We start from the raw sequence: 27585 nt of genomic DNA on the forward strand, positions 1-27585 counted from the left end.
ACTTATGCATACGGGTTACATTTAAATACATTATAGTATGTTACCCATTTACCAATTATGAAATAAAAACCAAAAAAAGAAAAAAGAAAATATATATATATATATATATTTTTTTTAATATAAATAAATAAATGTGTTTTTTCTTTAAAAAATAGAAAAGAGAATGTCTCATGTTGCAAACACGAAGTAGAATTGTAATTCAAATTTTAATTGAAGTAAGTAGAATTAAAATTCTGTGAAATCCCAAGCAATAATTTTGGTGCAGTCCAGAATCATGCTTTACAGTATTGATTTTCTACTGGGGGGTCGTGACCAAAAAATGTCAAACCAGATGTTGGTGAATGCCACCACGAGTTGTGCGCACTTAGGCAGCTGTAGACTCCCTTTAAATATAAGATATTTGGGAAGTTTGAATTAAAAATGTCTGCAATTTGTGTCAACACTTGTCACTGGGTAGTGATTGTGGGTCCCACAGTCAAACCAGTTAGAAACATGGCTTTACAGCTGTGGTTCCCAGACTTTTTGCAGTCGCATACCCCTTCTATACCCCTTTTATAGTAATTAAATGTCAAAAATATGTATTTGGATGGTCATATTTTGATAAAGTTTCACATGAGCACTAATAAAGAGGTATGTAGTCAACCTACATATCTTTCATTCATTCAAAAAAAAAAATTGAAATAGAATAAGAAAATGATAATGATAAGGCAGTATCGCAATGTGTTACAATAGGAGTTAAGGGTTGGGATATATTGATAACTTACTGTATGTAACATTGATAATAATTAATTTAGAGATGCTTGATCAAGGTTTTATGGTGCCAATTCTGACACCAATCATCCGTGAATGAGATCGGCCGATACTGATACCATAGACATAATATTGTATACTGACAATACTGTATGCACTGTATGTACCCGATGTACACAATATCCACTTCCTCGTGGGACAAAAACAAGCTTCAGCTAGCTTGTTAACAGTTATTTTACAGACTGGCGTTGATTTTCACAGCAATAAGGGATGGCTCAATACAGGTGTTGTCGCCGCGACACAGCACATTGACGTCATGTTTGTGTTGATATGACATGAATTGTCATGTTGCCGCCGCATGGCCATCGTTTTTTGGGATCAGCTGTGAAAGGCATTTATCAGCATATTTTTACAAATATCGGCCGATACTAATTGATGGCCAGAGCAGACCAGGGCCCTGAGGGAAGCTAACGTCATCGCAGCTCCGCAGCAGGCACCAATGAATGTTGCTCAGGCACAATGCATTATGACAAAAATGTAAGAGTTGTGTTTTTTTCATTTGTAACTCGTATTGGTACATGTTTGGATATCCATCAGGTATACCTTTTTATTGTTAAGTTGCTGCGTGATGAGTTTATTATTCCTTGACAGATGACATCCTGATTCAGACTGTTATAGTGTTACAGTCTACCTAATGTCATGAGCGCACTCATAGCTTGTGATTGGCTTCTGCTAAATAACAAACTGTCGTTTCCTCACTGACTCACAAGCGGCACAGTATTTAAACAACTAGTAGTACTACTGAAGTAAAAGAGGAGACACAAGATGAGAATTTTGCCATAAATTAGCCACACCAATGTATGAGCCGCGGGGTTCAAAGTTTAAGAAGGTTTCAGAATTTAGATGGCAAAATAAAAATAGCCCCCTCCCGTTAAGAAGCAATAACATTTAGAGACGGCGCAAGGAGACTCTTTTAATAGGACTTACTTAAAATTCCTAGTTGCTATGCAAAATAAATCAGCAATTTTCTGCAAGGGGGTGTTGGAAAGAGAGATGATGTTGTGGAGGAGGAAGGAGGGAGGGGCTGCCAGTGAATAAGAGATGAGCTTTAAACGCCGGCAGTCTGACACATTCCATCATCTGGGGGAGAGCTGGCACACACAAACACACACAAACACACACACACACACACATACACACAAGGCATCATCCTCAAAACAGAATAGAGGTACTTTTTCCAATTTGCTTCATTTAACTATATGTATCATTTTTATCATTATTTCATATTTACATATAGAGCTGTCTGGCATATACTGTCACAATATACTCAAAATACTTTTTGTAATCAGTTGTCAATTAAATCATCTTTACTGCAGTTGTAGTTAATGTGTGTGTGTTCAAAATGGGAACCAAATTATATTGGTGCCAAAATTAAATAAATGCAAAGCTAAAAATACAAATAATAGTGAAACAATTTTCAAATGTGCACAAACGTATAAAACTATCCATTAACTAATTAAACTGTAAAATAATTATAATTATAGTGAAACTATTTACTAATTATTTATTTCATGACCAATTTATTTATTGTTGATTATTTTATGAGATTTGTCTTTATTTGATGCCAATTTTGGATTTTTTTTTATTATTTAATGCCATTTTTAAATATTGTGTGATTTCCTTTATTTATTTAATGAAGATATATTAACTATTAATTTATTTTGCTTTATTTTTGTTTAATTTTGGCACAGAAAAAACCATCCATATATACAGTAGGTATAGGCTCAGTGTGATTTGGAATTTCCAAGTTAAGGTGGCAATTAAATTGATGCCTAAGTTGATGCCTTCCATTTAGTAGTATCCAAACAGTTACCAGTACTTATTAATAAAGGAATGTTATATACAAATACTGTATGTGCCAAAGCTTAGCAGCCTTTAATTTTTTTCCGCAAGTTTCTCCACACTTTGCAAACCTTGTTGTAAACATTATTATTAACAAGTAATTACACATTTAAAAAGTGTTCTGCCTTGTTCCAGTTCCTGTTCCCCTTTATCTGAGCGTCCAGTTTCTGCACCGTTCTTTATTCATGCATTTCTGACAGTGCATGTCTTGTCTTCACTCACATCTTGTATGTGTGTCTATTCAAATGTAATGCGTGAGACACCAAGCCCGCCCAGCGGTCTTGTCTGCTGCGTATGAATAATCAAAGCAGTCTCTCTCTCTCTCATCATTAAATCATGGCTGTCCTGGTGAGAGCCTGAGGAGGCACACGGAGAGAGAGCGGGATCATAGTTAACGCTGCAGGGTTACATGCTCTCTCGCCGCCTTCCATCGTGTAGCGCGGCCAAGATGTGTCATGAGCATGAGTCGCTCTGCTTGCACATTCAGGAAAGACACAGATGCTCACACACACACACACACTGTCTCACATTTGGTGTAACACATTCACATAGACGCATTCATTTGCGAGGGTATCGGCCATAACTGTCCACTAAGCGCCGAAAAACATACCATATTTCCTCCAATAGTGTCCCCTACACAAATTGATGCCGCTTCTCAATTAGATTGAACAAATAAAGGCCTCCAACAAATTGATGCCTCCATTTTCCCATTAGTAGTCGCTGTGACGACCCCGGGTGAAAGACAGTATGTTCAAACACAGACATGAGGCCATTTGAACCATGTTGCCAACCAAAACTGTAGCACCCACTCAGGCATGTAAACAGTGTCTGCCTGGCTTAATGCTGTTCTGCTGCTTTTTGTCACAGTTTTCTTTTAAACTCCACTTTCAATATGATATTATTCCCAAAATGCGTAATCTATGTGAATAAACACACCCCGGGTAACTAGTTGAGGAAATATGGTGAAGCCAATCCTGGTTAAAAGATGGGTTTGGATCATTTTACCTGCACTGTGACATCTATCATAAGAATGAAGTCAATAACTATTATATCTCAGATGATAAAGATGAACACATTCACGCTCAGAGCTTGAAAAATAATCTAATTCAGTTGTCAATTAAATCATCTTTACTGCAGTTTGTAGTTAATATGTGTGTTTCAAAAAGGGAACCAAATTATATTGGTGCCAAAATTAAATAAATGCAAAGCTAAAAATAGAAATAATAGTGAAACAATGTTCAAATGTGCACAAACGTATATCCATTAACTACAACTGTGAAATAATTATAGTGAAACTATTTACTGAGTATTTATTTCATGACCAATTTATTTATTGTTGATTATTTTATGAGATTTGTCTTTATTTGAAGCCAATTTTGGATTATTTTTTAATTATTTAATGCCATTTTTAAATATTGTGTGATTTCCTTTATTTATTTAATGAAGATATATTAACTATTAATTTATTTTGCTTTATGTTTATTTAATTTTGGCACAGAAAAACCATCCATATATACAGTAAGTATAGGCTCAGTGGGATTTGGAATTTCCAAGTTAAGGTGGGCCTATACTTGTGGCAATGCCGTACATTTAGTAGTATCCAAACAGTTACCAGTACTTATTAATAAAGGAATGTTATATACATATACTGTATGTGCCAACCAAAACTGCGTAATCTATGTGAATAAACACTCCCCGGGTAACTAGTTGAGAAAATATGGTGAAGCCAATCCTGGTTAAAAGATGGGTTTGGATCATTTTACCTGCGCTGTGACATCTATCATAAGAATAAAGTCAATAACTATTATATCCCAGATGATAAAGATGAACACATTCACACTCAGAGCTTGAAAACTAATCTAATTCAGGAGCTTCACACTTTTTACCTGGTCATTATAGCTGAAAGTCTTGTGTGAGAGGAGAAAAGGGCAGAATGAAAGAAGGTGTGAACAAGAGTAAAGACTCCCTGTGCAGTCTGGCTGAGAGACATTAGCAACAAATAGTCATTCTGCTGAATCACACACACACACACACACACACATACTCACAAGATGTGTTGATAATGAGCCGAGTGTGTGGTTACGGCACACCGCCAGACAGACTCCACTGTCAGAGCGATGGGAGTTCAGTCAAGAGTCATCGCTTTCTTCTTCTTTGTCTTCGGCAACTTCTTCCTCAAGAAAAGCCGCACGTTACCGTTGGCTGTCGTCATCAAAGCCGGCTGGTAGAATTGAGACAAGTTACATGCTCGCTGTGGAGCGGGAAATACGCATTTCTTTCTTTGAATGCATTCAAAAATAACTAGAACCCAAGCAGATCCTTTTTATAAACCCAAACACTGTGATGACTAAATACAAAATGATCCGAATAAATAGAAATGGGAAAACAAAACACAACAAAAATTATCAGCATATAATGGTTACCCACATAAGAGCCCCCAAAATTCATATTTTTCATATTTAAACCCTGTAATATGCATTTTACAGTTATTAATCAATGAGAAGTGACAATGCATATGGTCACTCCTTTAAAACAATTGGTTCAGGCTGCTATGTATTTCCATAGTAATAAGGGTCTCAAAAAGCCAAAAAAAACAAGCAAAGCATATCTAGCTAAATGTAAAAATAAGTTATCCACTAAAAAATGTGGAAAACAACACTGCAATATACACTTGTGACAATGCATGTGGCAACACCCTGAATTGAGGCTGCTCTGTATTTTGAAAAATGGCAGCAAAAAAGTCAAGGATCAAGCTAAACATGCAAGTGACCCATGAAAATTTTTTGGACAAACAACATTCTAATGTTAACTCGTGAGGATTATTCATAGGTGACACGTAACACTCATTGGGAGTGACCAGGATGGATAGGATCAGGAAGGAGTACATCAGAGGGACATTACATTACAAAGTCAGCGAGGCCAGACTGAGATGGTTGGGACATGTCCAGAGGAGAGATAGTGAATATATTTGTAGAAGGATGCTGCCAGGTAGGAGGTGTAGAAGAAGACCAAAGAGGAGGTTTATGGATGTAGTGAAGGAGGACATGAGGCTAGTTGGTGTGAGAGAGACAGTTGCGGAAGACTGGGTTGGATGGAGGAGATTGATTTGCTGTGGCGACGCCTGAAGGGAAAAGCCGATAGAGAAAGAAGAACCTTAACACCACTGGTTGCACCCTCTAGAATAAGAGTTGCAAAAAATCCAAAGAACAAGCAAAACATGCAAGTAAATACATACAGTAAATGCCATAAACATGCAAAAATAAGTTGACAATGAAAATGGCAATGTGCTGACCAACATGAATGTATTTTTTTGTACTCAGCGTGCATTTTGACTTTGATACATTTGTACGCTTTGCTGCTCTCCCGATACGCGTTTTGTTGCATTAACCTGATTTTTGTTTCAAGTTCAGCATCTGAAACCTGGATAATGTTTGTTCTCCATCTCCATCCAGTCCCGGCTATGATCACGTCGTACCCCAACACGACACTGGCCACGCAGGGGGAGGAGAAGAGGATGAGCTGCATAGCGCACGGGGAGAAGCCCATCATGGTACGCTGGGAGAAGGAGGAGCGCATCATCAACCCAGAAACCAGCAGATACGTGGTCACAGTGAAGGAGGTGGTAGACGAAGTCATCTCCACGCTGGTGGTGGGTATTTTTTGTCAAAGTGTCTGACAAAAAACGTGTTTTTAGCTTGTGGAAGAATGATTGGAGAAACTTTTTTACAGATTATGCCCACTGTACGAGAGGACTCTGGTTTCTTCTCCTGCCATGCCATCAACTCCTTTGGGGAAGATCGAGGAATCATACAGCTGACAGTGCAAGGTAGAATAAGCCAAATTTTTTTGTCCCTTTGTATTGAGTTGTGGAGCAGCTACACAGCTTTCGAGATCTTCCAGAATCTGTACCTATTCCAGCTGCATTTCCTTGGATTTCCAAAACGGTCTGTTTTAATTGCAATGAGCAACAATGGGCATGCCCGCTCATTGTGATTGGTCCCGCTCAGCTTGTACAGCCAGTACCCTGGCACGCCCATATAAGGAAGCACAATTGGTTGAAAAACATGGCTGCCATTAAACGAAATGTAGGGCATAGCCAAGACTTAATATACTATTGGAAAGCTATAGATAAACCAAAAGAACTTTACTTTCTGCCTGCTGTCTAGTTGTCTGTACGCAGTCTCTTTAACTTTACCCCAGAGCCTCCCGACCCCCCTGAGGTGGAGATCCGTGAGGTCAAGGACAGGACTATCGCTCTCCGCTGGACCATGGGCTTTGATGGCAACAGCCCCATCACAGGATATGACATAGAGTGCAAGAACAAATCAGGTAGTCAACAATAATAAATAAAGAAGAATCCATCCCAGGGCGTAAAAACACTTTATATAGCCTGTCTTTTCCCCTGGTGTTTTCGGTAGCATCATGGTTATCAGCCCAAGTTACCAAAGACGTGTCGCCGCAGCTCAACCAGGCCACCATCATCGACCTCCACCCTTCTTCCACTTACAACATCCGCATGGTGGCAAAGAATATCATTGGCAACAGCAACCCGAGCAACGAGCTCACCATCACCACTGACGAAGCCGGTTAGTGAGCAAATTATTTTCTGTATGAGAGTACATTTACCTCCTCAGTGTTGCATGAGCAAGCACTTATATACTATAGCGGTATTTATCTTCTTTTTATTTATTTTAGTTTATAATTTTAGTTTTAGTTTATATATGCATACAAATATGTATATGTATACATACACATATATGTATATGTATACATTTAAATATATGTATATGTATATATACCATAACCCCACTGGTGCTTGCTGTGGATGGCAAGTATTCAGGCCATCCCTTTTTACCTCAACAGCCCCCTCTAGTGATGTGATGTATGAAAATGCATGAATGTAAAGTAAATAAATTGCCTTTGATGGAAGATCATCTGTGTCACTTTAGACACAAGTGGCCAGTAATGCTGACTGACTGGGTTTTATCCTGCAGCTCCCGACGGCCCTCCACAAGATGTCACCCTGGAGCCCACCTCTCCTCAGAGCATCAAGGTGTCCTGGAAGGTACACGTCACTCTTTATCTTCGTATGAGTCAGATGTCGTGCATAAGATGTGTGGCCTCTGAAAAAAAAGGGAAAAAAAATACTTCTTTTCAGAAACATTTTTTTTCCACACAAAACAAAATAATTAATATATTTTAAAGGCAAAAACATATTTTACATATAATTTAACATAAATATTGTAATTTAACAAAGATACAAATACATTGCAAAAAATGAAAAACACTTCCACAAAGAGTTTATAAAATTGTCCATTGTTGAGGAAAAAAAGCATATTTTATTATTTTTTTATATAATTATGAAAACAGTTTATAAATTAAACTACGTATCCCATAATTAATAATTCATTAATATAAGTCATAATTTTGTATTTTTCAAGAAAAAAAAATTATTTTAGGAAAATTTGTGGTGGTAAGCGAGCAGACCTCACCTTAGGGTTCAATTCCACCCTCGGCCATCTCTGTGTGGAGTTTGCATGTTCTCCCCGTGCATGCATGGGTTTTCTCTGGGTACTCCGGTTTCCTCCCACATTCCAAAAACATGCTAGGTTAATTGGCCACTCCAAATTGTCCATAGGTATGAATGTGAGTGTGAATGGTTGTTTGTCTATATGTGCCCTGTGATTGGCTGGCCACCAGTCCAGGATGTACCCCGCGTCTCGCCCGAAGACAGCTGGGATAGGCTCCAGCACCCCCCACGACCTTTGTGAGGATAAGCGGTAGAAAATGAATGAATGAATATGAGAATAAACTTGTAATTTAAGATGTAAGATATTTATTAGATGACCTGTGTAATATACTACAGCTCATTCATTTTTTTTACTGTGGTCTAGCAGAAAAAATATATTTAGCTTATAAACACAAACAATCTGTAACTTTAGTGTAAAATTAGTGTCATGGCACGTCAACATTAGATTATCGTCATTGTCAAGACATTTAAGCCCCTGAGGAAACCTATTATTCACTAACATTCCTTCCCCTCCTTTTTTTTCTGGTAGCCGCCCCATAAGCACCTGCAGAACGGCGTGATCCGAGGCTACCAGGTGGGCTACAGAGAGTACAGCCCTGGGGGAAACCACCAGTTTACCATCATCAGCGTGGACACAACAGGAGACACCACAGAGAGCATCGTCCTGGACAACCTGAAGAAGTTCACTCAGTACAGTGTGGTCGTTCAAGCTGCTAACAGAGCTGGGACCGGACCGTCCTCGCAGCAGGTGGTCACCAAAACCCTGGAGGACGGTAAGCAGGGTGTTTGCATAATGAAGCCGCCATACACATTTTTGATCTTATTATGAGCTTTTTTTCTTATTGTGTGCTGGTTTAAGCTTAGCCAGATCCCACATTTTACCTCACCGGGCCCTGAAGGCAAAATCTACTGTAAACCATTTCATTTATGGTGAAATGCTACCACCTAGTGGACACTGTAAGCACACATGGAATAGTGTTCTTTAACATTTGCAATTTTATTGTTGTAAACCACAAAGGTGTAAAAAAAGGTTAAGATATTTTGGGGATTAAAACTACTACTATTTTGAAAACGGTTTTGGTTTAAATATTGGATTTTTCACCCCCCAAAAAGTAGTATACTTTCTGAGAAAATGCATATATATTTCCTAGGAAAATAAATTCTTGTTTTAGGGGAAAATACTGTTTTTTTAAATATGATTTCAGATTATTGCGAGATTAATACAGTGTTTTTTTCTCGAGAAAAAAATATATATACTCATATATGTGTGTGGTGTGTATATATATTTTTTTATATATATATACAATATTATTTATATTAAGGAAATAATATATATATATATTTAAGTTTTTTTCAACATGCATTTTGAGTAATTTTTTTTAATTTCTTTAATCCGTTGCTCATTGCGGTGATGATTGAGTACTGTAAACTACAGAGCAACATCAACATGAACAATTGTGTCTCAACCAAAGTTTGTTTTCTTTGTCATGTAAGCATATGTTTATCCTCGTATTTTAGTTTTATTTAGTTTCATTTTCTCTCTGTGTCTTCAGTCCCTTCGAGGCCTCCTGAGAATGTGCTGGCTGTGGCCAAGTCTCCAGAGGTAATATCCCTGTCCTGGATCCCACTGCCCAGGGAGGCTTTGAATGGTAACCTGCAGGGCTACAGAGTCATCTACTGGGCCAACCTGCCTGATGGAGGTATTAACATATAGAATACTCATATTATGCACGGATCAATGCAAGATAATTAGTGTACAGAACTACATTGTAGCGTGTAAATTGTCCACTAGAGGACAGTGTTGTACAGTCTGTTATAGTGAACATTTAACATGCTGATATATTGAACTGCACTTCCCTTGTGTGTCAGAACTGGGAGAAATCCGTAACGTCACCACCAGTCAGCCATCTCTTGAGCTGGATGGACTGGAGAAGTACACCAACTACAGCATCCAGGTGTTGGCCTTCACCAACGCTGGAGACGGTGTCCGCAGTGAACAGATCTACGTGCGCACCAAGGAAGATGGTACAGAAAATAAAATGCATGTTTTCTTTCAACATATTCAGTTCAGGATTTAAGCACTGAATTTATATATATATTTTTAGATTTTTTTTATATTTAAAAAATAATTGTCTAATTTTAAGAAAAGAATACATAATTTTTCACATAGGTTTTAATATATTTTTTCCCAAAAGGTTGTCTATTTTCAATATATATTTTTAAATTTGTATATTTTCAAGAAAATATTTACTTGTATGTATGTTTTCAAGAAAAATAATACATATTTCCCATACGGATTTAAAATTGTCTATTGTAAAAAAATAAAATGAAAACATTTTTAATACTTTTTTGGGACAAAAAAGAACATGTTTTATAATTTTGAAGAGTTCAGGTTGTTGAAGAAACAAGTAATGAAAACATGAAAATGAAAGAAATATTTTTTCACTTAAAAAAACACTTAAAAGGAAGTATTTATTGGATTCCAGTATATTGTTAGTTTCAACATATTCAGTTCTGAATTTAATTGGAATTGTTTTCCCTCTCCCTTTCAAGTTCCCGGTCCCCCTGCAGGAGTGAAGGCGGCAGCATCCAGCAGCTCTGTGGTGTTCGTATCCTGGCTGCCTCCCCTCAAGCTCAATGGCATCATCAGGAAATACATTGTTTTCTGCTCGAACCTGCATCCGATGGTAATAGTGTTTGTGTGCCACAGGATCCTCAGTCCATAAAGCTTCTTGGATCATAAAATGTGTTTTTCTAAAGCTGTGGCACAGTCATACAGTATTCCTTTCTCCCTCTGTGTTCCACAGGTGATGAGTGAGTTTGAGGCCTCTCCTGATGCATACTTCTATCGGATACCAAACCTGGCTCGTAACAGGCAGTACAGCATCTGGGTGGCGGCTGTGACTGCTGCCGGTCATGGCAACAACAGTGAAAAGATCACGGTGGAGCCTCTGGCTAAAGGTAGAACAATCGGATGTATTTCACACTATTTGACATGTTCTTTTCATGTTCTTTGTGTATTTCTATACTCGCCACCACACACATCACTGTTTCTCTGCATGTCTGTGTTGTGAAGCTCCAGCCAGGATTCTAACCTTCAACGGGACAGTGACCACCCCTTGGATGAAGGACATTGTCTTACCCTGCAAAGCCGTAGGAGACCCTCCTCCCACGATCAAGTGGCTCAAAGGAAAGTAAGTAAAACATTGGTGCTGCTTTTATCTAAATAGAAAGTGGTGCTACATGCTGGGGCCAAGGGGCGGGGGGCCCACCTCCCTTCTTCCCCATCTCTCTGCCACGCCCTGCACCTTTAGTGGGTGGGCGGCCTTGGCATGCCAGTAGGGTGGGCGACCCATCCTTGGGTCTCTGATGTGATTTGCGTCCTCTGGCCCCTAAAGCTCCCTAACTTGGGCGTTTTCGGTGGTTGACATGACTGCATAATAATCAATGCGGTAGAGATAATTCATTGTATATTTGATGTTGTCTTGTTACAGCACCAATGGGACTCCTACTCCTGTCCTGGTAGATGGTCGACGAAGTGTCCACAGCAATGGAAGCTTCATCATCCGCACTGTCAAAGCCGAGGACTCCGGCAACTACAGCTGTGTGGCCAGCAACAATTGGGGCTCGGATGAGATCACTCTTAACCTGCAGGTTCAAGGTAGGGTCACCGTGGACGTGTCACAGAAAATGTTTTAAAGTCGCCACCATGTCAAGTTCTGACGTTTCCTGGTCCTCACATCTACAGTGCCTCCTGATCAGCCTCGGCTCACAGTGACCAAGACCACCACCACATCCATCACGTTGTCATGGATACCTGGAGACAATGGAGGGAGCTCTATCAGAGGTAGATCAACAATTTGATAGCTTAGTTTAAATATTAGTCCGTTCTTTGTCCATTTGTCCGTTCGTGGTTGCTAATTAATGTCAGGTCAGAAAATTGACGTTAACATCACCACAGAGTGTCACTTGCTGCAATTGGCTGACTGGTCAGCCTCCAGCTTGCTAAACAGGAAATGGAACATCATGTACTCCATCATTGTGTCATCCCCAGGCTACATCCTGCAGTACTCAGAGGACAATAGCGAGCAGTGGGGCAGTTTCCCCATCAGCCCAAGCGAACGATCGTACCGTCTTGAAAACCTAAAGTGCGGCACCTGGTACAAATTCACCCTGACAGCCCAGAATGCAGTTGGGCCGGGGCGAATCAGTGAGATCATTGAGGCTAAAACCCACGGGAAAGGTACTGGAATGAAAGATGCTGATGGTGTCCTTTTCTAAGCCGCTGCTGCTCAACCATCTGTCTGTCTGTTCATCAGAGCCCCAGTTTGCCAAAGAACATGAACTCTTCACCAGCATCAACTCCACTCGAGCAAGACTCAACCTGGTCGGCTGGAACAATGGCGGCTGTCCAATCACCTCCTTCATACTGGAGTACAAGGCCGTGGACTCGGCCACCTGGACCACCGCCCAGCGGCCGACGTTGACCAAGACGTACGTCCTGTACGATCTGCAGGAGGCCACCTGGTATGACTTACAGATGAAGGTCGTCAACAGTGCTGGCTCAGCGGAAAAGAAGGTCACCTTTGCCACTCTGAATGCGGATGGAAGTGAGTAGTAACAAAACGTGATTGTCATGTACACATTTTTGCCAACAATCCTCTGAGAGTAGTGGCCCGAAAGTCACACATACTTTAGATTCAGACCCATCATTCAGTTCCATGTGAAATTACTGTAATTTTATTTTTAAAGCTGATCATTTAAATATAATAACATAATAATAACTATTTTCTATGTATTTAACATATAATAATTCATTCATTCATTCATTTTCTACCGCTTTTCCTCAAGAGGGTAGCGGGAGTGCTGGAGCCTATCCCAGCTGTCTTTGGGCGAGAGGCGGGGTACACCCTTGACTGGTGGCCAGCCAATCACAGGGCACATATAGACAAACAACCATTCACACTCACATTCATACCTATGGACAATTTGGACTCACCAATTAACCTAGCATGTTTTTGGAATGTGGGAGGAAACCGGAGTACCCGGAGAAAACCCACGCATGCACGGGGAGAACATGCAAACTCCACACAGAGATGGCCGAGGGTGGAATTGAACCCTGGTCTCCTAGCTGTGAGGTCTGCGTGCTAACCACACGACCGCCGTGCCGCCCAAATATGTATTGTATATTATGTATGTAATATATAACATATGTAACATATGTATTATTATGTAATATATTTCAATATAATTTTATGGGAATCTAAATGATAATAATATTAATAATAATAATGCCATGCAGCATTAAAACAATCATGTTTAAAACAATCATGCAAAATCAGTTTTATTATGATTATTACTGTTACAGTAATACTGCAGACAACATCCAGTCAATTACGTTTCGATGATTCTGTTAAATTTGGACTTTCGACTCCTTCCAGCTGCTTTGTCAGCTTTGGTCCAAACTGACAAGTTTTTTGTTTTGCATCCAGTGGAGTACGAAAGAAGGTTTCTCCACATTTTTATTGTGTAGCTTTTATTCTCCTACGCATTCACACTGACAGGACCCGTTAACGGAGGTGATGAGAGCGACATTTAGGTTTTTAAAGGTTTTTTTCATTTACTTTGAGGATTTTTTTAAATATTTTTTTTGACGTTTTAAGCTGCCTGTCAGCATGAGTGCGTGGTTGTTCTTTTTCCGTGGGTGTCATTTTGACAGCTTGAATGCTGGAAGAAAAGCAAACACTCTGCTGCAAACGTCATGCAGCTAAAGACGGTGTTTCTACTCTAAACTCAATCAAAAGAACGTTTACACGACATGATGTTACGTTTCGTTATGTTATGTTACATTAATTGCATTGCTTTGCATTGCGTTGTGTTGTGTGAGTGTTACAGAGAACCCGAAGAACCAAAAGGCCTACAGAAACATGAAACACTCCACATAACAGCTACTTTCATACATTTTAATGGAAGCTAATGTCTTTTTTAATGTATTCCTGTTTTAATTGTGTTCTTTTCCAAGGTACCATTCCTCCTCTGCTGAAAACCGGTGACCCCATCTCAGACAATATGTCAGGGAGCGGCGGTCTGAAGATGGTGGTGACCATCACGTCCATCCTGGTGGTGGCTGTGCTAGTGTTTATCATGCTTATGGTGCTGAAGAGGAGACGCAGGGAGCAGAGGCTCAAAAGACTCAGAGGTTAGGTTACAGTATTTTAGTTTCAATATCTTCAATATCTTCTTGTGCTATAGTGCTAACACCTCTGTTTGCTCTTGTTGCCGACTTTACAGATGCCAAAAGCTTAGCAGAAATGCTCATGAGGTCGGTACTTTCCATCTTAATCCATGAGTTGTACAATGCAGCAGTAGAAATAATCTCTTTCTCTTCTCAGTAAGAACACTCGAACGCCTGAAAATGTGAACAAGCAGCAACAGACCCTAAGAATGCACATCGATATTCCCAGAGCGCAGCTGCTCATTGAGGAGAGGGACACCATGGAGACCATCGGTAAGACGTCATCATCATGTGAAAGACATTTCCTTGACTGAATGTGCTATTTCAACTCTTCATCCTTGGGTCTTCTAGATGATCGGTCCACAGTGCTGCTGACAGATAACGACTTTGGTGACACGAACAAACAGAAGTCGTCCACAGTCACACATACAGTCCACTACCAGTCTCTTTCCCAAGCCACTGGACCACTGGTGGACGTGTCCGATGCCAGGCCCGGAACCAGTGAGTCCCACCATTGTTAGTGCTCTTTTTATTACTTCTTTCAATAATATTCTCACTGTATGTTGTGTGTACTTTGGGTGTGTGTTTCATGGAAGCACCTTTGTGGGTCAGTGGAGGGTGCCCTCATGTAATCAAAGTAACTGACTTTTTCTGCTCCACTGAAGCAGAACTGATGAAGAGTAGTGGTCTTTCTACTTCTTCTTGACACGGTCTCACCTGATTTGAACATTGCTGTGTCTGCTCAATTGGTTCTAATGGCGTAGCCCCTGTGTATAACCTGTGTATAACCGGCCTGAGTTAGATAAGCCCACCCCGTGTATACTCCCACCTCTTCAGGCAGGACAGCTTTGTAAAAGAAAAAAGGCTTTGCTACACATCTTAAAATAATGCCCAGAGGTCTGAACAAGTGCAGCATTAAAGCTACAAACACATAAGCTTACTAAATCCAGCATCAAGGTGAGCTCCACTCCCAATACACCATTGTGGGACCCCTGAGATATATGTACCTAATGTTGTGGCCAGTGCGTTAATATTGAATAAATCAATTTTGCCACCTCGCTCTCTCTCTCGCTCCACCACAAGACCCCACTGCCAGACGCACTGCCAAAGCCGGTCCTGCCGCCGCACGAAGCCGTTACGCCAGCCAGTGGACTCTTAACAGGCCACACCCCACCAGCTCCTCCCACACACTGACCACTGACTGGAGGCTCCCCACGCCACGCGCCACTGGATCTGTGGACAAGGAGAGCGACAGCTACAGTGTCAGTCCCTCACAGGACACAGGTAGGGGACCAGTAATACGACAGTAAGTGATGTGCGCCATTGTTATGTATTGTAATCACTCCTCCCTCCCACCAGTTATTAAGGGTAACCACCACCCTACATTAAAAAAAAAATAAAAACTCAAACTAAGTCACAGAGTCAAAACCCAGAGTATGCTTGCTCATGCATGTGCACCTGCTGCTCATAAAGTACTGGCGTGTCATGTAATTACATTGATTTGTGATACGATTGATTAGTCTCCAGTTATTAATGATAGACACCACCATGTATAACAGACGCAAACAGAAAAACTCAAAAAAGCCACAAAATGAGTTATATAGTTCATAGTTATATTCACAGGTGTGGTGGAGGTGAGTCCTGTATGACATGTCCTTGATATCTCCCCCCACCAGTTATTAATGATAACGCTACTTTGCATAGTAAGAAAGTAACAACAAGTCGAAATGCACCACATAGTCAAAGCCTATGGCATGCTTTCTCACACGCAGGCACATGCAATTGCAGTGTAAACATGTCACATAAGTAATGCAGCTTTGCCTCCTGCCTGTTATAAATGATATCCACCACCTTGCGTAATAGAAATAAATACAAAGAAATAATCCACACAGGTATGTTTGGGCACATCCAAATGAAGCATAAAAGTGTCTAATAAATGCGATCGCTCCACCTGCCAGTTATTAATGATAACTGCCACCCTGCACATGCTCCACCCTCAGATCGAGCACGAAGCAGCATGGTGTCAACCGAGAGCGCCTCCTCCACCTACGAGGAGCTGGCTAGGGCCTACGAGCACGCCAAGATGGAGGAGCAGCTCCGCCACGCCAAGTTCACCATCACAGAGTGCTTCATCTCGGACACGTCGTCGGAGCAGATGACGGCGGGGACCAACGACTACACCGACAGCCTGACTTCCAGCACGCCGTCCGAGTCGGGCATCTGCCGCTTCACCGCCTCGCCACCCAAACCTCAGGACGTCAGCCGGGTTATGACCATGGCCGTACCCAAGGCGCACAGACCCGGTATGGATGTCTTTTTTTCACATGATCATTTATACGCCCCCTGTGGGTTGTGCTGAAAATTATTTGCGTGATGTTCGGACCGCCATCGTTATTACAAGTTTTAATAGAGATATAACTGAGATAATGTATGTGGGAATCCAGTAATCTATCCTTCAAGGTTGCCGAGGAGACTATAGTGGTGCCTGCGCAGCAATTGCAAATGCAAAAATGCTAATTATCTCATTCAAAAATCCTGTCTTTCTTTTTCTTATATTCTGCTATATCAGTTATTATGACATTGGCTAGACAAAGATTGCTATTAGATTAGAATAATAGTAACGTGAATCACTTTTCCTGAGAGCCCCGCGGTGAACCCGTGTCACAATGTGACTTTAATGAGATTTTCCCGCTCTCGGTGTCGTCAATTTTAAGCAGAAGCAATGCTAAAAATGGAGACGGAAAAAGATGTCAGAATGCCCCAACCGTGCTCGAAGCGGTGCAGTGTACTCCGTAGGAAAGATGGAGGATGAGCGTTATTTTGTCAAGGAGAGGGTAGCCGTATCAGCAGCAGCATGGTCTCCTCAGTGTCATCATTGGCCCAATTTGGCCTTCAGACTCCAGTGGGCTGACAGTAAGATAGATTGTGTTTATTTTAGCACATTTTTCAACATTTGTAGTTCATTTACACGTTCCAAATGACTCATAAGTTGAATAAATGATGTCAAGACATTGGAATGAGGGCTAATTTGCCTTATAGTTCAACCTTCATAATGTATCAGTAGGCAATTAATAAAAATCCACTCTTTCAAGTCTAATTGGCCATCTTCCAGAGCTGAGGTGGACGCTTTCTTCACCTTCCCAAGCAACCAGCTCAGCACTTTTTAACCGCCTCTCAAATCTTGGAGCGCAGCCTGGAGCGGAGAGGTTTAAAAAGAGATCACACACACAAAAAACAGACGGATTGAGTTGAAAGGTCATTTTCTTTACAACTGAAGTAGATGGCCGAGCGTACTGAATGTTATTTGAAACCGTTTAATCGCAACGTTCGACACGGTGACATTGAGAAACATTACAACCTCGGTGCAAAAAATATCCAGAATCCATGATCACTGTCCCACTTGGCCCCTATGCATGTTGACTGTAACAGTGCCCTACATTGATATTCTCACCATAAAGTAGGGGCTGGAATGGCCGCCAGCCAATCACACTCACATTAATACCTAAGGACAATTTAGAATCGATGACAATGAACCTCCCATACGAGGAAGACATGCAAACTCCAGCCCGAGTGGATAATTGTGGCCCACATGCTAACCACTCGGTCACCGTGAGGCCCTGTGTTCTTTTTCACTTTAATAAGCATGGGGGTTGTTTTTTGTCATTTTTTTTTGTTTGAATAATAACAAAAACGCTGCATATATGAAGAACACTTATCAAGGCCTTTAATATGGTAATGGTAATGGTAATGGTAATGGTAATGGTAATGGTAATGGTAATGGTAATGGTAATGGTAATGGTTTTATTTCATTTGAACATGCATCAGATTACAATTGAGTGCATCCCATAATCAGTTCATAGTTCCACATGTCCAAAAGGAGTAGGAAGAAGCAAAGCTTATTAAATCCTACCTCTCAATCTGGTACTTTTACAATCAGTAACTGTTACATTTGTTCACTTCCTGCTTTCCATAATACAGTTTAAGGTTTTTGTTTGTTTGTTTGTTTGTGTTTTTTTATAATGTTTTTTGAATAATATGATATACAACATGATCTGGTTTGTTGGAAATTCAGTTTTCACCTATTTAGTCAATTATCCTCGAAATATAATCAGCTGAGCGACCGTTTAACATCCACCAAGTTATTCCAAAATATTTTTGATTTACTTGTTTGACCTTAGGGCCGCACGGTGGACAAGATCGGGAAGACCTGGGTTCGATTCTCTGTGTGGAGTTTGCATGTTCTCTCAGTGCATGCGTGGGTTTTCTCCGGGTACTCCGGTTTCCTCCCACATTCCAAAAACATGCTAGGTTAATTGGCGACTCCAAATTGTCCATAGGTATGAATGTGAGTGTGAATGGTTGTTTGTCTATATGTGCTCTGTGATTGGCTGGCCATCAGTCCAGGGTGGACCCCGTCTGTCAACCAAAGACAGCTGGGATAGGCTCCAGCACCTTCCTTGTGAGGATGAGCGGTGGAAAATGAATGAATGAATGAAAGAATAGTCCAGGGTGTACCCTTACTTATCCGACCTAAGTGAGCTGGGATAGGCTCCAGCTTAACAGGATGAAATAATAAATAAATAAATGAATGACTGTCTTATCTGTCGGTCAGGAGGAGAGCTGGTTCACCTGCCGCCTTACCTCCGCATGGACTTCCTTTTGAATCGCGGCGTGCCCCGAGGTGGAGGGGCCAGCAGCGCCGGTGCTACAGGAGAAACAAGAAGTGGAGCCATGGGCCAGACCTGCTTGGAGCCCCAGAGGAGCCGCACCCTGAAGAGGCCCCCTCCGATGGAGCCCACCCCCATGGAAGTGCCCTCACCCAGGGAGGTGCAGCAGTGGCAGCCGGGAACGGCATCCACCCTCCCGCACAGGGATGTCCGGGAACGGGGAGAGGCTCGGGGCGAAGTCCGAGCGGAGGCTGCCCCCCCGCCTGCCGGAGACCTGGCCCAAGCACAGGCTGCCAAGCTGAGCACCTCCCAGGAGTCCCTGCTAGACTCCAGAGGACACCTGAAGCAAAGCAACAACCCGTATGCCAAGTCGTACACTCTGGTATAACGCTGGGGTGGCAGTGCGGACACCCTGCTGGACCATGGATGCTTTTCCACTCTTTGTTGTACATAGAGACCTTTCTGATGGTGATGCTTTTCTCGCTTTCTTTCACTGTCCACATTTCTTTCGGTCATTTCTTTCCTCTCTCTGTGTTGCTTTGACACTTTTTGTTCTCTTTTTTTATTTTCTACTTGACTATTCTTTTATTCTAAACATACGAGGATTGCCAAAATGATTTATTTAATAATTGAGAAAGAGGTTAAAAAAATACTATTGAATTTATATCAAGGACGATTATAGTCATTATTATGATTGTTATATAAAAAAAGAAAATATAAAAAAAACAAAGTGTAATGGAGGAAGCTCTCTGAAAGCTTTCATCATTTATTTTCATTGTTTGAAGAAACGTGACGAGGTTTTTAGCACTATGACATGAGAGGAGCGTGACGCCGATGCTGATCAATCGTGATGTTTATCAACCTTTCCTGGCGACTGACTGCATGGCGGGGGAATCACAAGAAAGGTTGTTTTCTTTGTCACTATGAAAAAATAATAATTATACAATGTGAATATATATAAAGAGATCACTTTTATTTGTGGATATTACGGGGAAAATGATTTGGTTAATAAAGTCCTTAGTCATGTTTGCACACTTCTGTTATTGAGTCCTTTGGCATGAGCTCGACACAATTACACACATGATTAAAGAGTATATTAGTTGTAGAATTTGTCCTTTAATAGTACCACACGAGGAATATTGCACAATCAATCTAGCCCTGAGGTACCTGCCTACCAACAAGCCATCCATGCTCAATGAGACTTCTTCAAGACGTCTGCTTTGGTGGCAGCCCTGAATTTAAAATATTTTTTTTCATTTTAGATTTACATTTTTTTGTTAACAAAAAATATACATATATAAAAAACAAAATCTTGCTAGATTTATTTATTACCAGTAATTTTCAACAATCAACACTAAAAAAAACAAATTGTGCAAAATAAAAAACATCATAATATATGTACACTAATAATTAAAAAGATATATTTTAGAAAACTACACTTTACAAAAATTTCATGTATTAATTTATAATATATAATAATATTCTAGTATCCCCCCCCCCCCATATATAATCCTGAGTGAGATAAATGGATACTTAAGGACCTTACACAGTCTTAATATGAATCATTGTAAATAAAAATATTAAATAAAACCTATTTTTCAACAAAAGAGTTCCTGTAAGAAGAAATGTTTGCTTTGGTCAACAGAGGGCGCTATGACGTCACCCTTTATTGATGCCCAGCCTCACTGAGCCAACTTTTGAGCAGGTGGAGAGAAAAGGAGAGAAGCAGCATCTTTGTGACAAGCTGGACTGACACATCGAGGGTGACCCTGCAGCCTGCTGGAGTCTATTCCACAGTGTGTATACGTGTCACTTGCAGGCGTACACCTTCTGGAACACTATGAATTATTCATGCCAGTGCGCACGCACGCAAGATCAAGTGTACGCTGTCATGATGAACACCGCTGTAGACAAGCAATGAATGTCAACCACAACTTCTTTTAGGCATTTAGCTTGTTAGCGCCATTCATTGTGAATGAACAATGGCAATTAGAGGTGAATCAAATTACAACAGTTGCTTTTATTGCAAATGTTGATCTGAAATTGGAGGAGACCATCAATGTCAAGCTAGCAGGGAGGGTTTGGAGGTGGAGGTGCCTAATCCGGGCATCATTAGTGTAAAAAATATATTTTTATGTGTGTATTTGTTAGGTAAGCCATAAGATTAGCCAGGATCTACTGGAATCCAGAAAATGACTCCCCAGATGATTAAACATGAACCACACGGTGTGAAATGGATTCCTGCAGCATGGAGACATTAAGAAAACTAAATTAACATGAAAATGTCTCTGCTCTTTTGTCAAGCTGCAATCATTTGTTCAGCCCTTTAAATGTTGCATTCACTGACCGTGAGAAGAAAAGGAAATTGCCTCATTTACCATCACCCCGTGTTCTTTATTTTGGGGCAGAACAGAAGGCGAGCTATGAATTTTTACAGTCTCATTTTCATTGCAAATGTTCCCCATTTGAGTGCATATATCAACATATGATTAGTGCTACAGTGCAGGTCCGTCCTGGATCCTCAGCATGCAAGACGGCCGTTCTGTTCAGTCTTGATGTCTCTTCTGACGGCTACAAACGTCACATTGAAAGATAAAAAGCTCACATGAACGGCGGGACCCCCCACTTTGTTGAATTCAGAAGACATTTTCCACATGTTGTAACTGGCACATTTTAACTCATTCACTATTTTTTTGGAGCGCTGAGTTACATTGTTTCAATGTTTATGTAGTCCTAAAAGAAGAAATATGAATTGATATAAAAGATTGTAATTTTGTGATTATAGTGAGAATATTACAAGGAAAAAAATATTTTTAATTGTTTTTTTTTAAGTTGTAATATTTTGAGAAAGTAACAAAACAAAATAAAGTTATGTATTCGTTTGGGGGAGCGTTACAATATTATGGAAAAATGGCATAATATCACAAAAAGAAAGTTGAAATAGTTGGAAAAATTAAATAAAGCAAGAACAGCTGTAATTTTACAATAATAAAGTCAAAATATTAAATGAAAAAAGTCAGATTCCAAGAAGAAAAAAAGTCCAATTTTTTTACAAGAATAAACTCATTTTAGTAGCATAGAGTTTAAGTAGTATTTTAAAACCAGTTTTTTAAATTAATAATCACACCTAAGAAGAAAAAGATTACTCATCCCTGATGTTTTTTTTATGTTTTTAGCACCGTTTTTCTCCACAATGTTTTAAATGTTGGAATGCAGACTTTCCGTATTTTGTAAAATAACCACACAGGGGAGTCTTTTGGATGACAAACACGGTGAACAGTTCACAGCAGGTTTCCCAACAGATAGGAACGTTATTCTCTGCATGAGGCCTTTCAAATGACATTAAATAATCTTTATTTTTAAAGGTCCTCAGGGTGGAACATCCAGGAAGAAAGCAGAAAAAACAAACGGGAACAGACGCTGTTAATTGTAACGTTTTTTGGAATGTTGCAGCCTGCTCATGTTTAAGAGGAGAATCCATCCATCCATTTTCTGTACTGTTTTTCCTCACAAAGGGTTGTGGGCATGCTGGCGCCTAGAGAGGAGAATCCCAGATGTTCTAACATTTCCTTACTGTTACAGTCCACTTGCATCAGGGCCAAGCAGGTCCTTGTCCACCTCCAGGTTTTAATTATGAGTCGGCCATATTTAACGCTGCTCAGCCTCTACTGACTGCTCTGCTTTTCTTCACCGGTTATATCTTTTAATGGTAAGGTAACTTTTTTTTTTACATTTGTTGACACTTAGGGCTCTAATTTTGTAGAGCAGGCGAACAGTGCGCTAGCCAACGGTGCATGTCACAGCGTCACTTGCCAAATTGGAGGCCAAAAAAGTGACAAGGAGCAGAGACTCAGGTACAATTCATGTCTCTACCACATAGGGAAAGTCTTTTTCTGTGTTGTGGAATATTGTAGTTTAGTATTGTAATTCAGTACACACACACCGTTCACATGTTCCACAAACAGTCTTTATTCATTCAGTGTACATTGATAGTACCATGCGGTTTAGGACAAAGGATTAAGTTGAAGGATGCAGTTGGCTAAGTCGACTAACAAACATCATTTGCTCCATCTACTAACACAATATTCATCATCTGGGGACAAGAACAAAAACATGAGACAAAGAAAAAAACACTTGTTTGATAAATACAGCAGTTGATGAGTAATAAATAGAAATGTAATCATAAAGAGATGTGTCACAGACAAGGCTATTGCATTCCGCCAAAGCTCTATCACAGCCAGTGATGAGTTCAAACTACAAAGGTATGACTCATGCAAATGTCACTGGGTCTTCCACTAGGACTTCTCGTCACGCTTCTTCTTCTGGAACTTCCTGAACTGCGACTGGATGGCGACTGCCGCCTTCTCGGTCTCTGGGTTGTCCATGTCAATGTCGAAGTCCTCCGGGAGGTTCGTCTTGGACGCGTCTGGGGGGGGGGAAAGATAGGAAAGTAAGGGTTGTCTTGTCCTTTGCATCTTCTTCTGACAGTCCTACCAAGCGCTGGATTGTTCAGCCAAACCAAAATATGTTTTTTACTGTTATTAGATGCCCTGTGATTGGCTGGCTACCAGTCCAGGGTGTACGCCTCCTCTCGCCAGAAGACAGCTGGGATAGGCTCCAGCACCCCCGTAACCCTCGTAAGGATAAGTGGGAGAAAATGACTGAATGAGTGATTAGAGACCTATAGACATGAAATAACACCCCTATGGTCACCTTTATGCAAGGATTAGAGATTGAAATTTATTTCTGCTAAACTTAAGAATCCAAAAACATATCACTCCCACACGGAATGGGAGGAGAACCCTTTTCCACTGCATCATTTTAAGGTTTTTTGGTTTCTTGAGGAACTTCTTGAGGAAAATGCTCGCCATGATGTGTTGTTGTATGTCCTCTCTAACCTTCTCTTCAGTCTTCCAGCTCACTCCTCCACTTCCCTGATTGAGTATTGAGTTAGCATATATAACCTCTTCACCAATTTCATTAACACACACTCACATTTGCATTCAATTTGTGTTCACATCAATAGTGACACAAACTCTTCATTTGTGGCTTTGCATGGAGATCACTGATATAGAACGGAAGCATCAAAAGGTCAAATGTCCTTCCATGTTCCTCTGGAACGTCATTAAAATAGTGGAGTCAGAGCAGTTGTTTCTCAGGTCAATGCTTGACAGATTGATCTCAAGTATTTAATCCCCTCTGAAACACCGACCTGACTATAATCCGAATAAAACAAACGGTATTAAATGTATGCATAAAATAATGCATAAAAAGAGAGTTTATATTACTCCAATGTGTAACAAAAGGCGTGCAGCCATCAGAATGGTACCGATGAGAAGAATCACTATGACTTAAATCCTATCACTTCCCATCACCGGGTCAGCAGAGAGCATATGTCAATGAAGCTGGGATATTCTGGACTTAAAAGGTCACGACACTGAGGGTTGAAGGATGCAATGGGATGGAATGTGATGCAATGCTGCATGTGTGATATAACGTGCAGATCGGCTAGTTAAGAAACAGCAGGATATGCCAAGTGTTGCACAGGAAAGCTAAATGCCACGAGGACTTGTGCGTTGACACTGTAGCTAATCCCCCATTCATCCCCAGAGACCAAGCCTGACTTGTTATGTCCTGCTGCTGGAGGCTGAACCACTAACTGCTGTGTCAAGACAACATTCCCATGCTACGTTAATTGATATTGACTTTTTCGGTGCACCGATGCTTGTTTTGAGTTGCGACCTTCACTGTGTCAACACCAGACATCTCATTTATGAATACAAACTACTGTCATCTGGGTAGTCTGGATGAACAGAGGACTAGGATGGGGTTCAAAGTCTAATCCAACCCTTACCCAAAAAACCTAACCCTAGTTCTAACTGGAAAGACCTAACCTTAACCCTTGGGCTAGTCTTTGGTTACGGATGAACAGAGGACTAGGATGGGGTTCGAAGTCTAATCCAACCCTTACCAAAAAAACCTAACCCTAGTTCTAACTGGAAAGACCTAACCTTAACCGTTGGGCTAGTCTTTGGTTACAAATGAACAGAGGACTAGGATGAGGTTCGAAGTCTAATCCAACCCTTACCAAAAAAACCTAACCCTAGTTCTAACTGGAAAGACCTAACCTTAACCCTTGGGCTAGTCTTTGGTTACAAATGAACAGAGGACTAGGATGGGGTTCAAAGTCTAATCCAACCCTTACCCAAAAAACCTAACCCTAGTTGTAACTGGAAAGACCTAACCTTAACCCTTGGGCTAGTCTTTGGTTACAGATGAACAGAGGACTGGGATGGGGTTCGAAGTCTAATCCAACCCTTACCCAAAAAACCTAACCCTAGTTCTAACTGGAAAGACCTAACCTTAACCCTCGGGCTAGTCTTTGGTTACGGATGAACAGAGGACTAAGATGGGGTTCGAAGTCTAATCCAACCCTTACCCAAAAAACCTAACCCTAGTTCTAACTGTAAAGACCTAACCTTAACCCTCGGGCTAGTCTTTGGTTACAGATGAACAGAGGACTAGGATGGGGTTCGAAGTCTAATCCAACCCTTACCCAAAAAACCTAACCCTAGTTCTAACTGGAAAGACCTAACCTTAACCCTCGGGCTAGTCTTTGGTTACAGATGAACAGAGGACTAGGATGGGGTTCGAAGTCTAATCCAACCCTTACCCAAAAAACCTAACCCTAGTTCTAACTGGAAAGACCTAACCTTAACCCTTGGGCTAGTCTTTGGTTACAAATGAACAGAGGACTAGGATGGGGTTCAAAGTCTAATCCAACCCTTACCCAAAAAACCTAACCCTAGTTCTAACTGGAAAGACCTAACCTTAACCCTTGGGCTAGTCTTTGGTTACAGATGAACAGAGGACTAGGATGGGGTTCGAAGTCTAATCCAACCCTTACCCAAAAAACCTAATCCTAGTTCTAACTGGAAAGACCTAACCTTAACCCTCGGGCTAGTCTTTGGTTACGGATGAACAGAGGACTAGGATGGGGTTCGAAGTCTAATCCAACCCTTACCCAAAAAACCTAACCCTAGTTCTAACTGGAAAGACCTAACCTTAACCCTTGGGCTAGTCTTTGGTTACGGATGAACAGAGGACTAGGATGGGGTTCAAAGTCTAATCCAACCCTTACCCAAAAAACCTAACCCTAGTTCTAACTGGAAAGACCTAACCTTAACCCTTGGGCTAGTCTTTGGTTACAGATGAACAGAGGACTAGGATGGGGTTCGAAGTCTAATCCAACCCTTACCCAAAAAACCTAACCCTAGTTCTAACTGGAAAGACCTAACCTTAACCCTTGGGCTAGTCTTTGGTTACGGATGAACAGAGGACTAGGATGGGGTTCAAAGTCTAATCCAACCCTTACCCAAAAAACCTAACCCTAGTTCTAACTGGAAAGACCTAACCTTAACCCTTGGGCTAGTCTTTGGTTACGGATGAACAGAGGGCTAGGATGGGGTTCAAAGTCTAATCCAACCCTTACCCAGAAAACCTAACCCTAGTTCTAACTGGAAAGACCTAACCTTAACCCTTGGGCTAGTCTTTGGTTACGGATGAACAGAGGACTAGGATGGGGTTCGAAGTCTAATCCAACCCTTACCCAAAAAACCTAACCCTAGTTCTAACTGGAAAGACCTAACCTTAACCCTCGGGCTAGTCTTTGGTTACGGATGAACAGAGGACTAGGATGGGGTTCGAAGTCTAATCCAACCCTTACCCAAAAAACCTAACCCTAGTTCTAACTGGAAAGACCTAACCTTAACCCTTGGGCTAGTCTTTGGTTACGGATGAACAGAGGACTAGGATGGGGTTCAAAGTCTAATCCAACCCTTACCCAAAAAACCTAACCCTAGTTCTAACTGGAAAGACCTAACCTTAACCCTTGGGCTAGTCTTTGGTTACAGATGAACAGAGGACTAGGATGGGGTTCGAAGTCTAATCCAACCCTTACCCAAAAAACCTAACCCTAGTTCTAACTGGAAAGACCTAACCTTAACCCTTGGGCTAGTCTTTGGTTACGGATGAACAGAGGACTAGGATGGGGTTCGAAGTCTAATCCAACCCTTACCCAAAAAACCTAACCCTAGTTCTAACTGGAAAGACCTAACCTTAACCCTTGGGCTAGTCTTTGGTTACGGATGAACAGAGGACTAGGATGGGGTTCAAAGTCTAATCCAACCCTTACCCAAAAAACCTAACCCTAGTTCTAACTGGAAAGACCTAACCTTAACCCTTGGGCTAGTCTTTGGTTACGGATGAACAGAGGACTAGGATGGGGTTCGAAGTCTAATCCAACCCTTACCCAAAAAACCTAACCCTAGTTCTAACTGGAAAGACCTAACCTTAACCCTCGGGCTAGTCTTTGGTTACGGATGAACAGAGGACTAGGATGGGGTTCGAAGTCTAATCCAACCCTTACCCAAAAAACCTAACCCTAGTTCTAACTGGAAAGACCTAACCTTAACCCTCGGGCTAGTCTTTGGTTACGGATG

General features: G+C 41.0%; 2 protein-coding genes across 5 annotated transcripts in view; one reads left to right on the forward strand and one right to left on the reverse strand.

Moving 5' to 3' along the window:
* Nucleotides 1-20118, forward strand: part of dscamb (Down syndrome cell adhesion molecule b) — a 106485-nt gene extending 86367 nt beyond the window's left edge. Inside the window, exons 12-33 of one of the 4 annotated variants that reach the window (XM_078792619.1) lie at nucleotides 6105-6301; nucleotides 6382-6478; nucleotides 6853-6981; nucleotides 7071-7238; nucleotides 7647-7717; nucleotides 8712-8955; nucleotides 9736-9882; nucleotides 10052-10207; nucleotides 10736-10875; nucleotides 10990-11143; nucleotides 11259-11376; nucleotides 11677-11843; nucleotides 11931-12029; nucleotides 12237-12425; nucleotides 12502-12792; nucleotides 14205-14381; nucleotides 14474-14504; nucleotides 14575-14690; nucleotides 14769-14933; nucleotides 15501-15701; nucleotides 16418-16720; nucleotides 19030-20118. In XM_078792619.1, the coding sequence (XP_078648745.1) occupies nucleotides 6105-6301; nucleotides 6382-6478; nucleotides 6853-6981; nucleotides 7071-7238; nucleotides 7647-7717; nucleotides 8712-8955; nucleotides 9736-9882; nucleotides 10052-10207; nucleotides 10736-10875; nucleotides 10990-11143; nucleotides 11259-11376; nucleotides 11677-11843; nucleotides 11931-12029; nucleotides 12237-12425; nucleotides 12502-12792; nucleotides 14205-14381; nucleotides 14474-14504; nucleotides 14575-14690; nucleotides 14769-14933; nucleotides 15501-15701; nucleotides 16418-16720; nucleotides 19030-19472 (3803 nt within the window). In that variant the 3' untranslated portion in view covers nucleotides 19473-20118. The remainder of the gene's footprint in view (nucleotides 1-6104; nucleotides 6302-6381; nucleotides 6479-6852; nucleotides 6982-7070; nucleotides 7239-7646; nucleotides 7718-8711; nucleotides 8956-9735; nucleotides 9883-10051; nucleotides 10208-10735; nucleotides 10876-10989; nucleotides 11144-11258; nucleotides 11377-11676; nucleotides 11844-11930; nucleotides 12030-12236; nucleotides 12426-12501; nucleotides 12793-14204; nucleotides 14382-14473; nucleotides 14505-14574; nucleotides 14691-14768; nucleotides 14934-15500; nucleotides 15702-16417; nucleotides 16721-19029) is intronic. The other 3 variants (XM_078792620.1, XM_058079296.2, XM_058079297.2) reach the window with 3 other exon arrangements.
* A 2915-nt stretch (nucleotides 20119-23033) lies between these two features.
* pcp4b (Purkinje cell protein 4b) overlaps nucleotides 23034-27585 on the reverse strand; it is a 32497-nt gene continuing 27945 nt past the window's right edge. The window contains exon 3 of the mRNA XM_058080551.2: nucleotides 23034-23510. Within this exon, the coding sequence (XP_057936534.1) occupies nucleotides 23380-23510 (131 nt within the window). The 3' untranslated portion in view covers nucleotides 23034-23379. The remainder of the gene's footprint in view (nucleotides 23511-27585) is intronic.

This window comes from Doryrhamphus excisus, linkage group LG8 (assembly GCF_037039965.1).
Source record: "Doryrhamphus excisus strain RoL-2023G ecotype Guam linkage group LG8, RoL_Dexc_Guam_v1.1, whole genome shotgun sequence".
Taxonomy (NCBI): domain Eukaryota; kingdom Metazoa; phylum Chordata; class Actinopteri; order Syngnathiformes; family Syngnathidae; genus Doryrhamphus; species Doryrhamphus excisus.